The 11,872-nt window shown below is 46.6% G+C and overlaps 1 protein-coding gene across 3 annotated transcripts in view; it reads right to left on the reverse strand.

Annotated features, from left to right (window-relative positions):
* The window catches only part of uggt1 (UDP-glucose glycoprotein glucosyltransferase 1), an 80,691-nt gene that overhangs the window by 2,567 nt on the left and 66,252 nt on the right, over positions 1 to 11,872 (reverse strand). For all 3 annotated transcript variants that reach the window (XM_019872473.1, XM_019872474.1, XM_019872475.1), the window contains 29 exons: positions 11,686 to 11,860; positions 11,137 to 11,233; positions 10,982 to 11,060; positions 10,801 to 10,901; positions 8,597 to 8,696; positions 8,353 to 8,413; positions 7,877 to 7,968; positions 7,450 to 7,600; positions 7,252 to 7,371; positions 6,973 to 7,058; positions 6,659 to 6,794; positions 6,439 to 6,570; positions 6,211 to 6,375; positions 5,109 to 5,229; positions 4,879 to 4,977; positions 4,488 to 4,582; positions 4,092 to 4,298; positions 3,391 to 3,522; positions 3,184 to 3,314; positions 2,988 to 3,083; positions 2,807 to 2,909; positions 2,636 to 2,715; positions 1,525 to 1,714; positions 1,268 to 1,426; positions 1,084 to 1,169; positions 866 to 950; positions 689 to 780; positions 312 to 501; positions 47 to 229 (listed from right to left, as the gene is read on the reverse strand). In XM_019872473.1, coding sequence (XP_019728032.1) covers positions 47 to 229; positions 312 to 501; positions 689 to 780; positions 866 to 950; positions 1,084 to 1,169; positions 1,268 to 1,426; positions 1,525 to 1,714; positions 2,636 to 2,715; positions 2,807 to 2,909; positions 2,988 to 3,083; positions 3,184 to 3,314; positions 3,391 to 3,522; positions 4,092 to 4,298; positions 4,488 to 4,582; positions 4,879 to 4,977; positions 5,109 to 5,229; positions 6,211 to 6,375; positions 6,439 to 6,570; positions 6,659 to 6,794; positions 6,973 to 7,058; positions 7,252 to 7,371; positions 7,450 to 7,600; positions 7,877 to 7,968; positions 8,353 to 8,413; positions 8,597 to 8,696; positions 10,801 to 10,901; positions 10,982 to 11,060; positions 11,137 to 11,233; positions 11,686 to 11,860 — 3,544 coding nt within the window. The remainder of the gene's footprint in view (positions 1 to 46; positions 230 to 311; positions 502 to 688; positions 781 to 865; positions 951 to 1,083; positions 1,170 to 1,267; positions 1,427 to 1,524; positions 1,715 to 2,635; positions 2,716 to 2,806; positions 2,910 to 2,987; positions 3,084 to 3,183; positions 3,315 to 3,390; positions 3,523 to 4,091; positions 4,299 to 4,487; positions 4,583 to 4,878; positions 4,978 to 5,108; positions 5,230 to 6,210; positions 6,376 to 6,438; positions 6,571 to 6,658; positions 6,795 to 6,972; positions 7,059 to 7,251; positions 7,372 to 7,449; positions 7,601 to 7,876; positions 7,969 to 8,352; positions 8,414 to 8,596; positions 8,697 to 10,800; positions 10,902 to 10,981; positions 11,061 to 11,136; positions 11,234 to 11,685; positions 11,861 to 11,872) is intronic.

The raw sequence follows: 11,872 nt of genomic DNA on the forward strand, positions 1-11,872 counted from the left end.
TATATATATATATATATTTTTTATCGGACAGAAGATGTGGGTGGACCTGGTCAGCATCCACGAAGAGAATCTTGTCGACAGCGAGCGGGAACAGGACGTCCAGGAAGAGGATCTTGTAGCCCCAGATGATTCTCTGCTTCTCCGTTTGTTGGTGGAGCCAGCGGGGCCACTTGTATTGCACCAGCTCATACTGGAAGCCGTACTTCTTGGCCATGTGGGGGATGAACTCCTACCGGGCGGCAAACGCAAGCATTGAAGCTTAGCATGACGTGTGATGTCAAAGGCAGCTAAGAGATGGACGAGAGCTTCACCTTGAAGGTTGGCGAGAGGTAGTTCTTGAGGAACCAGAACTTGACGGGCGTCTTGGTGTGCTTCAGGACCGACAGCATCATGATCCTTAGGAAGCGCTCGTACAGGTGACCCGAGGCCACAGAGAAGATGTTGATGACGTCGTCCTTATCCGGCTTGGTTTCCTCTGGTTTGCTGCCGCCCGTGAAGCCTCTAAGGAGGAGGAGGAGGAGGAGGAGTTCAAGATTGGACCAAAGGGGTCATTTTTTGGACTGCTTGGTGTACCTCAAGTGTATAAAAACAGCCCACTCCGTTTTTAAATGCAAGCATTTACATTATCAACACTTCAGTCATGTTTGTTGCATTCACCCCAAATGATCTGCCCAAAGGTTTGCCCCACCTGGTCAGAGACTTCCAGAAGCCGGTGTCGTTCTCCTCGGCGCTGCTGTCACTCAGCAGCTCTTCGTTGATCTTGTCGGCTTTCTTTTGGACCTGATGGACTCGCACGTGGACGGACGAAGGAATGAATGAATGCGCTCAACACATTTGGCGCCGGCTTCTCGGGATGCAAACTCACCTTGACCTTAATGATTCGGCTCTTGAAGTTGTTCAGGACCACAATGATGTCGTCCGAATCTGCGGGCGAGTCCGTCCCGTCGTGACTGCAACGGAAAAACACGTTTGTTCCAAAAAAAAGATTCATTCTTAGTGTATCTAATATGTTTGCATGATCTGTTATATTCCAGAGTAGAAGCAGGTAGAAGACATTTAAAAATGTCTGCAGGAATTCATCACCTGTAAATCTTGTAGATTTCATCAGATCTGCCTTTCCTCAGTTTCAGTTTCCAGGCTCCCGGATTGGCCTTGAGCTGGAAATAACCCTACGGAGAACATCGATCCGCCGTTTACGGGAAAGTCAAAGCGTTTGACGCGGTTCTCACGGCAAGTTCAGAGCGCTTGATGTGCGTCGGCGGCGTACAAGGTTCGCCATGACGATGGTGTCCACGATGACGGGCTCGGAGGCGGTGCCCAGCGTGAACTGAAGGCCGCGCGGCGGCTGGCCCGAGCTGACGTCAAAGCAGTGACCCTCCAGGAGAAGGTGCTCCAGCTCATACTGCGCCGCGACAATGTTCTCCACCTGCCACATCGCCGCAGAAGATACTCGGCTGTCAAAAGAAGCAGTTGGAAGCTGCTTCCAAAAAAAAAAATCGAAATCGTCATTTCATGAACGTGAACCTCCTCCAGGTAGATGTTGTCCAGGTCGTAGCGCGTGCGCACGGACTCCACCATCCAGCTCTCCGGGGTGTTGAGGTTCAGCGTAAAGAGCGGCGATTGAGGCATGTCCAGGAACTGCGCCATTGGGCCGGGAGAGAAGCTGCCGTCCGCTTGGAAGGCCACCTCGGCCTCCAGCACGTAGCGGTAAAAACTGGAAGAGGCGGCACGGAAACAAAACGGTCCAGATATGACCTGTGTCGTCGTTTTCTCAAAGGTGTGAAAATAATGGTGTGCTTTTGTTGGCCTGTAGGTGGCAAACGATGGGTGTGTGCGATTGTCTGCAGAATGAGCTAAATTCTTGAAAATAAACCAAAAAAAAAAAAAAAAATCAACAGGCACACTTTTGTCTGCTCAAGGTCAGCGATATCTTTATCTTATCCATAAAGTGATGCGATGCAGTTTGCTAGTTCATGGAAAAATCTTTTCGGGCACTTTTGTCTACTCCGGTGGAAGCAATTTAATTTGTATGGTTTGTAAAATAACACGCTAGCTCGCTAATGAATCAAGCTAGGCGGTCAGTTCGATGAGTAAAATAATCAATAAAAATGCAAATAAATAAATAATCAACAGGCATGTTTTTGTCTGCTCCAACATCAGTCATGCGATCGGTAAGAAAAAGCTACACAGTTGTTAGCTGATTCATGGAGGAAGGTCATCATATGAATCCTTCAAAAAGGTAAAGGGCTGAATTTTTTTTGCTTGTTTTTTTTTTTTGGCTCCAAGTCATGAATTGTCCGTAAAATCAGAGCCCGCCATTATCCGCTAACCGAAACGTTATTCATAAACATTCAGCAAGCCCCCTCGCTGCCCATCTTTCAAACTCGTCTCAAAACTCATTTGAATTCTTTTGCCTTTTGACTTTGCATGACTCAAACTCGATTTTTAGTTTTCCTGCTTGTGTGCTTTTCGACTGTCTGTTGTTATTAATTGATGGCTTATTGCTGCATACATGATATTTTCTCCACGTACGGCACTTTGTATGCAGCGGTGATTGTTTTAAAGTGCTCTAGAAATACAGTTGAGTCGAGTTCAATTAAAACGTGAGGCCGAGTGACTAACTTAGTACCCGTACCTCTTCAGAGGCATCTCAGACAGTTTGGACTGGCAGTTCATGAAGATGCGCAGATTGACGTTGACGAGTTGCTTCAAGACCTGAGGGGAGGGAAATGACGACGTCAAAGAGACACGGACACCAGACGGGTGGAAGATAAATCAAGTCCAAGTTTAGCGCGGATGGACCCACCATCAGGAAAGGAGTCAGTTTCTGAGTATCGCGCGTCACGGGATCCACCACGGCGACGACGTCAAAGTACACGTCTCCCTCCTTGGGGCGGATCTTCACAGCACTGCCGACAAGCGCGCGGTTAGCGTTTGCGCCACATCCACCCAATCGCATTTTTGGTTTTTCCTGTCCACGACCTCACCTGTGGCGGTCGTCGGCAAAGCCATACTCGATGCGCGCTTCTCCTTTGGGCTGAGACGAGAGCAGAGCGTCCACCTTCATCACCAGGTCGCTGGCCCTGAGGGAAAAGCCTGCTTGGACTGGACTGGCATTTGACACAAAATTGCCAGCGCTAAAGCTAACAGGATGGGGGTCCAGACCCCCAAGACGGAAAATACCTGTCCTCCTCGATGCCGAACTGCTGCACTTTACTTTTGATGCGCTCGCCCGACGTCTTGAGGATGATGCTCTCCAACAGGAGGAAGTCGTCCTGGTTGAACACCTCGTCGTCCTCCAGCGGGCCGATGATCTGCAACGGGAAGAAGGGAAATGGAAGCCGCCGGGTTAAGTGAGGGACAAATGCAGCAAAGAAAACAAGAACTCACTCGTCCGTTGCTGATGACGGCTCTTTGGCCCTTCTTCAGCTTGAGCACGTCTCGACAGTAGGCGGCGTGGGAAAGCAGGAAGTCAAATTTGTGGCTCTCGTATGCGCTCTTGAACAACGACACATCCATCCCCTGACGGAAAAAAAAAAAAAGACAAATTGGAGACAGACGGCACGAGCATTTTGGGTTTAGGTGAGGATCTAAGACATCTGATCTGAGACAATTGAACCTGGTTGAAATATGATTTAATAACGCAGGTCAAAAAATGTTTCATCAGAGATGCAAGTAAACTTTTCCAGATTAATTTTTGGTTTAGCTGTTGACACGGTTAGTTCCGTGTTTGTGTCTCCTCCATGCTCCTTGCAAGTGTTCTCATTGCGAATTTGTATGTTTGGCTGTTTGTCCTTTTCAATAAAACGTTAAGACCGCATCACAGACAATTTTTTTTAACTTCATATCAGCAGCTGCATGGCTGAACTATTCATCAAATTCAAATCAACATCACAGTGTCGTAAAATGCAATTTTCGAATCGCAAATTTGATTTCTTTTATTGATGAATAGTGTCCAGATAACAAAAAAAATTTAAAATAACCCCAACAAAGGGGTGAGTTTTAACACGAAAAACTCCCACTCCAAAGTCATGATACCATTGTACAACTTTTTGCTACAAAACGCGAGCAAAGAGGCAAGGCGAACTCACCCCAACAGCGAACTCGACGATGTCGGTTCCTTTGCGCAGTGCCGCTGCCGTTTCCTCTTTGGCCATCTTGGTGATAAAGTTCTTGGCGTTGTTGGCCGACTGCGTCTGCATGGCGGCCCAGATGGCGCGCGTCACGCGGCTCGACTCGGCCGCCGGCCCGGCCGACGGGTTGCTGATCATGCCGAGGCGCACGTTGTTACTAGTTTTCTGTCGGTGGTGAGAAAAGGCAACGTCAGCTGATTTTGGACACTCGTCCTGGAAAATGCTGGCACTGTTTTATGCTTGTTATTGATTTTCAATCATTGAATTGGTTAAAACAAAGACAAGGGGCTGTCATGGTGAAATTGGATTAAAAAAAAAAAAAGAATAATAAAAAGGGAGAGAAAACAAAGTCACCATGTGTCTGATGGCATCATAGAGGAGGCGGCGTCCTGAAGGCAAGTCAAAGTCTCCAACCACCCAGAAGGTGACGGGCCGGACGTAGCCATCATCTGGCAAGCGGAGAGAAAAGAAAAAGTGATACGCTGGGGCATGCTGGGGTATATTGCGCGTCGTCGGGATGGACGAGGGGCACTACAGAGGAAGGAGGGGGGATAGTAAGAAGATGATTATGCCGATTGGTGGTGGTCAGCGCCGGTGCGGGCAACCTTTTAAAAACACGAGGACGGAGCGGGAGTGGCGGCGGAGGAGAACACATGAGGAGCGTTTGAGCTTGAAGGTGACTGAACGGTCTCCACTCGGGCGGCGCTCACATTGCCACGGAAAAGTCCCGTTTTAAAGTGCTGACCTTTCTTGGTCATGTAATTGATGCTGTTGGCCACGGCCGTGCTCTTCTCCCGTGTGTCCAGTGTGGAGAAGCGAGCGTAATCGTCCACAAAATGGTTGTCTAGGGAGAAAGGCGGGGTTAAAAAAAAAAAATTAAAAAAAAAAAGCAAAGAAAAAGGCAGGACATGACGTTGGTTGTTTTGCAGAGGCTCCCTTGTGCCACTGAAGGGCTATTAGTGAAAACGGACTCACTGGTGTCAGAGAGGTCCAGGTAGGTTCTGGTGGTGGACAGCACTCGGGAGTTGATGCGAGGGACGACGTTGGGCTGGTTCATGATGAAGTCCACCACGTCGTGATCGCTCGCCAGCTCGCCCTAAGGAGCGCGCAATTGAACGTCACTTACGATGAATTATAAAAAGGTGTAAAAGCCCGTTTATTCCCTTGGCACCAACATTCAATTCAACTTGCTTCCGACACTAGGAAACTAATTGTTTGGTTCCTTTGTTGGCAGCCAATCAGCGGCAAGGCGCGCTCCCCTGACTGTTAGCTCAGCATGCCGTGCCATTAGCTTACTGCAAGTCAGCACAGCCGAGATTAAAACAATTAGGAGACAACATTAGCAAACAGCGTCTCAACTGCACGGTTCCAACTGCCAACTGCCCGACACGGTAGACTTAATAACCAGGTTTAAGGCGCCTGTACGCAACATGTGAGCCGTCTACGCTCAATCCTAAAAGTGCATCACTAGTTCTGCTATCACGATTGCAAGGTGTTATGTGGTCAATGCTTTTTATTTTATTTTTTTTAGAAATATTAATCTAGTTTGAGATATGAGACTAAATTATGTTTGTCACGTGTTAAGACTTTCGAAGGATTGATTTGACACACTTTAATTGCCATTTAATAACCGACCTGGAATCTACCTTCGGCCACAATGCAGAGCGGGATCCTGGGCGAACTAAGTCATTTTAAATTAAAAAGTAAAAAAATGTTGATGTTTTAGGAGTTAAAACGTAATATATGAAAGCACACCATTCACGGCTTCAATCAAATCGGATTAGGTCATATATGCAGACTGAACAAAAGGGGTCCAAGAAGTGACCCTTGAGGGAGTGAGTGCACATGTCATGGCCATTCGACCAGATTGAAAACTTTTAAGGGTCACGGAAATAACTCCTTTCGTCCAAGTCGGATCTGAATCATTTAAGGACCTTTCTACTGAATCCCACCATTGCTTCCAACTTGTTCAAGAGAGAATTATGATCAATGGATTCATTGCCTTCTAAGACTTTTTAAGGATCCCCAAGAGCACTATAAGGCTATCCGGCATGTCCTTGAATGTGTTCCAACTGACCAAATAGACGGCCCTCTGGTAGAAGGAGGTGGTCTCCAGGATCTTCTGCATGGTGATTGTCTCCAGTTCGTCCGGCTCCAGGTGCTCGCGCTGGTACGGTATTCCGTTGTACATGACCACGGGCAAAGGGCCCACCCCCGTTTGCTCATAGTATGCCCGTCCTTCCTGAAAACGCATACACAGATGGTGAAGTGAACGTCCGAGCAAACTGGATTGAACCCGTCTCACCTTTCTGTTGTTGTCGTAGCTGGAGTCGGCTCCCACAACGCTGTTGACCTCAACGTAGGGGAACCTCTTCTCCAGAACTTTAATCACATGGTCCACGGTCAGCCGCCCGCCCGAAGGGACGCGGTTGAATATCTTAAGGAGGAAATGTAAAAAAAGAAAAGAGATGCGGTGACAAGACCAACACTAGCATCATGTTCCGTGATCCGAGGTTTGAACTCACGGAGACGACTGCGTCGAATGCACTGTGGCTGTCCACTTCGTCACGGATGTAGTTGTAAGCCCGCAGCAGGGCCACGCCCGCGTCCTGCATTCCGTCTATGTTGTCTTCAGGCGACACCACAAAAACAAGCCCGATCCTACAAAACACACGCATATGTGCCGCTACTTTCGTCATGGGATGAGAGGCGTGTTGTCCACATTTAAAACGGTGAAAATAAAATCAAATTCATCGGAATAAATTCGAAACTTTTTTTTTTTATAATCTATTCGATAAATATTGTTTAGTGAACGAATGATGGCGTTGAAAGCAACTACCTGAGCGGGATGTTGTTTGAATAGAACATCTCGGCAACACTTAGCAGGTCGGCGGCGTTTTCTTGAGTCGGATCCAGAATGATCACCTACACACGCACACACGCACAAGGAAGGTAAGTCTTCAAATTGAAAGATAGGTCCGTACCTTACAGTTCTATGAATCCCGAATCACCGACAGGAGGCAGTGCTTAAAGTCAGTGCTTCTGGCGGTCCGAAGGGATGAAATCAAACTCATATGTGGATTCATTCCGACTTGCTGAAGCGAGGGTGAAGTCGTACCAGATTGTGGAAGTTCTTGCGGATTTGCCTAATCACTCCGGGGAAGGTGGGCCTGAGCAACTCCTGAACATTGTAAGGCCACGAGCTGTACCGGTGGTCCGTCTCCAAGTTGTTAATCCACTAAAACACACACAGACACGCATTACAATGTGTTTCTGCACCGACATCACTTGTGGAGGACCGGACGCTCTGCCGTACGCTGATGGCGGGGTTGCGGATGTCGACGGCGTAGTCGGACTCGGACGGCTGCACGTTGAGCTTGAGGATGTCGTGGATGTAGGGCGTGTCGATGAGGAGCGAGCGCAGACCCTCCATCACCCGCGCCTCGCTGCGCAGCACCTCAAACACACTGTGAAGCACGGAACCGTTCAGAGTTGGAGCACTACTGGTAGGCGGAGAAAAGCGAAATGCTTCTTTGCATTACGACACGGTAAAGTCAAGAGTAGACAGAGAAAATAATTAGGGTTTTTTCCCCCCATTTATTTCCTATTTTTATTGACGTGAAAGCAACAAGAACGAATTGACTTGGGTATACAAATGGTCATAGAAAATAAGACCACATAATATCGGGACAATGACTCGGACATCATCTGTATGGAACAATTTCATGATGAGGTGCGAGTACCTGAAGATGTCTTGTGAGTCCAGATCCATGTGCAGCCCGTTGATAAAGAGGGCCGAGTCGCCCGGGTGCAGCCCCAGCGTTCCTTTGAAGAACTGAAAGAAGAGGGAAGGCGCCAAATCAACTCATCAGGTCGCAAAACGGAGTGAGTGAAATCGGGACTTTGAAATGTGAACGTTTTTGACAACAACGTGCATTGTGAACATAAGATTGTGCATGGATAAAGGTAAATAAAACAAACTTTATTAATAACTCAATTCTCTGACTCAATTATAATGCATGGGACCTAAAATTTAAATGACACCCAAATAAAGATAAAAAAAAAAAACAGTTTTTGAAGATTAAATGCAAATGGGTGAATTTAAAAGGTCAACTATCACTGAAGGGTAGCAAGGCAGGGATTTGGTGTACCGCCAGAGCGAGCCTACAAGCGGACTTTTTGATCGCGCTCTCAAGTGGCCAGTGAGATGAAGAGGTACCTTCTGGTTTTCGGCGATCTCCTTGCGTATCTCGGCGCTGACCACCGTTTTGGTGATGGACCTATGAGGGGGAGAATGGATGGAAAAGTGACAAATTCTACCCGGAGGAACTTCATAATTTGCTGGATTCGATTTTGTGTTTGTAATACGCGAACTAGTCTCCAGATTTCGTTTGCTTTGTTTCTAGCAGGAGCTTCCAGATATGTATGTGTGTGTGTGTGTGTGTGTGCGCCTATTCTTTTACCTGGCCTTGGTGGGGAAGTTCTGACTGAGATCCTTCATAACATTAAGGGCTTCCGTGGTTGGAGCAGCCAGGATGCGAGCGGCTGTCTGGAAGCTCAAGTCTGTTTAAAAAAATTAATTATTTAATTAAAATAATCATAATAATAATAAAAATAATAACAACAACACAATATGAGTTAATTGCTCATTTATATTCCTCAAAGATCACTTCCGTCTGTCTTATTGACCCATTTGTGTGCTTAGGTGCGTCATCCGGAGTACGGTGAAAATCAGGAGTACGGTGATCATCTTAGCTCATAGATGTTGAGACAGGAAGATCAAAAAAGTTAACATGTTGGATCTCTTGTAACTAACCAAAACAGCAGCACACCTCGCGAGACAGGTAAACAGTCTTTTCAGGTGCTAGCGTTGAGACATGCCAAGTAATTTGCATTGCTGCACTACATTGTGCGCTTTTCTATATGTTCTACCCCCCCGTCTGTATCACATTATTTATGATTCTCAAGAATTCCACACAGGCAAAAAAATGGAGCCAAGAGTCCAAACCAACGCCACAGAACTGTTAGGACCGAGCCGCCGTGCTGTTATCATGCTCCGTAACAGTGAGGCACATGGGCCCATTTAATTTTTCCCGCTTTCATCTTGGCTCAAAACTCACAACTGACCAAAAAAAAAAAAAAAAAAAATTTACACAAAGAGGAGGAGAGGCAGAAGAGTGTGGATTATACTCGGCTGCAGTGGTCTTGTAGCATGTGTGATTACGGGCCCCCAGAGGTCTCGCTCTCTTCGTAAACAGGCGGCACTAACCAGCCCCGGCAGGGTTGCCGTTAAAGGCTCGACGCACACATGGCACTTTAAACACGCAGCTCATATTGCTCCACCATCCCCGGCCCACCCGGGGGGACTTCAAAGTGACCGCGACACAGTCCAAGTACCCCGGAACGCGTTACGAACTGGGGAAAGTTGAAAGAAATTTGTGGATGTTATTATTTCAAGGATGCTATGAAATGCGAATGGATGCGGCTTTAATTTTGCAGCAGCCTGGAGTCTCCCCAAAGATATGACGTCTTGGCGATCGACCTCGCTTATTCATTGGAGAGTCTTGGCTGCATGATGGCATGTAGCTCACTGCCGAAGCAACGCTAAGCAATATTGACTCCCCGTTGCATACTTTTTTTTTGATATTATATGGAGTATTTGTGGAGTGCAAGATAAAAAAAAAAAAAAAAGAAGAAAAGTCACAAAGGATGTGTAATAAATTAAAGTACTATTCCTAAACGACTGTTTAACCTTCTTTCTTCTGTACAGTCTTACAGTCATGCCAAAGTAAAACATTTACCTGTAAAATAAACTCTGACAGCTCATGTACGAAACGAATAGGTGAAAAACAATCGCCTTTTGCTATAATTGACATTTTCGCGATATTTAGGTGTTTTTAGTTATTTTTAAAAACAAAATGTAACTTCAGTTTCACTTTCAGTGTCATGTTTTTTTTAAACACTTTTTTGAACATAACTTTTGGTTATTTCATTTGTTTTCATGAACTGTCATAACCTTGGTTCACCACTTCTCATATCAGCACGTACAGCAAAGCACTGCAGCCAGTTAGTTACCTCTCTTAATTAGCATATTATCAAGGCCACTGTGTAAAAAGCAGTTGCGCTTTAGATGACACAGCTAGGAAATCACATTATCATCGAGGTGAACGAACAAGCGAGTATTTTATGACGCGACAGCGACGCGGGACCTCCCCGGCTACCAGCGAAGTCACCATTCGTCAACTTTGTGGACAAACTAATAGACGCCGAGCAGCCGCGCTTCCTCAGGGGGGTATTTACAACGTTGTAAAATTGATTCCCTCAAAATGGAAGTGGCAGATATAATGCGGGCAGGTAAGCCGTCAGATGAGGATGAGGTTCATTGCTTGGTGTCGGGTGCTTGGTTTGGATGCGATTGGGAATGTGACTGCATTTTAAAAATCGAATTTTGGTGATGGATATTGCCATCTCACAAGGTTGCTCTTTCGGACTCAGAGCCACCTTGAGTGGGCTGCCCGGTTTTGGGTTTTGCTCAAAAGAAATGCAAAAAGCCAAAGAAAAAGCGATATCTGCTTTGAATGAGTCATCTTCTAGGGCTGTTCCTTTTTTCTGCAAGTCACCTGTATGTGCGGGCTGGTGACCGGTTTCAAGGTGGAACGGGACCCACCTTGCATTTCCCAGACTTTGAGCGGCGCCATTTCATTGGTGCTTTCCACGAGATGTTTCCTCAGCTCCTTCAGCTGCTCTTTCAGTTCCGGGTAGAGCGTCCTGGAGATACACAACGCCGCTGACAACGTGCTCTGATGCTGTCGTGAGAAACTGTGTAGCGTGTAGTGTGTTTGGCTCACTTGAGTCGGCCAAAAAGGAATCCCTGGACCTCATCCACCGGATCGTTTTCTCTGATCATTGTGGCGTTCACCTCCGCCCCTGAAACCACAATCAAAGAGCTCACTGTTGTGGGTTCAAATATAGTCTGGTTTGGTGTGTGCACACGAGTGTCCACCTTGGACTTGGGTGTCATCCTTCGCCTTGTACTCCTGGTTTTTGATGGCCAACTCCACCCCATAGCCGGAGAGAGAGACCCTCTTTCTGTTTGGATGCTATCGGGGGAAAGGATATTCATTTTCAAAACAACTTAAGAGCGGGCAGCTGTGATCAGCGAAATATAAAATGGAAGAGGCGACCTAAAAATGTCAGTAAAAAAAATTTTTTTAAATAATTCTGCACCAAAAGGGGGGAGTGTGCAATTTTGAAAAAACTTACTTTTTGTCACATTTGTAAAAACAACAATTATGACCTGACAGAAGGAGTAGAAGTGACGTTGAGTTTTTCTCTGCAGGCGTTCACCACAGTGAGGTCACTCATATGATTTGTTTGACTGCTTCGACATATCTGCTAAAAATAGATTTTTGAGAAATTTGCCAACTTCCCCCTTTAAGGAAGGTCGAGGAGAATATCAAATAATAAACTAAATTGGACAAAAGATCGCCTGGCCCAGGGTTAAAGAGACACAAATGCAGATCAAATGTACTGGTGGGAATGAGACACCTACAGCGACATAATGACGGAGCACATAAGTAGCCAGGCCTTCGCCGACTTTGTCCACGACAGCCAGGTGAAGTTCCCGGAAATATGCTTTCCCCAACTCGCCGTACAGGATGATGACGGGAGCGTCCGGCTTTGAGCCGGGGTATTTATGGTCACCCTTGAAAAGATAAGGCTTGGGCCTGGGGGGGGGG

The sequence above is a fragment of the Hippocampus comes genome, unplaced genomic scaffold (genome assembly GCF_001891065.2).
Source record: "Hippocampus comes isolate QL1 unplaced genomic scaffold, H_comes_QL1_v1.1 scaffold92, whole genome shotgun sequence".
NCBI lineage: Eukaryota > Metazoa > Chordata > Actinopteri > Syngnathiformes > Syngnathidae > Hippocampus > Hippocampus comes.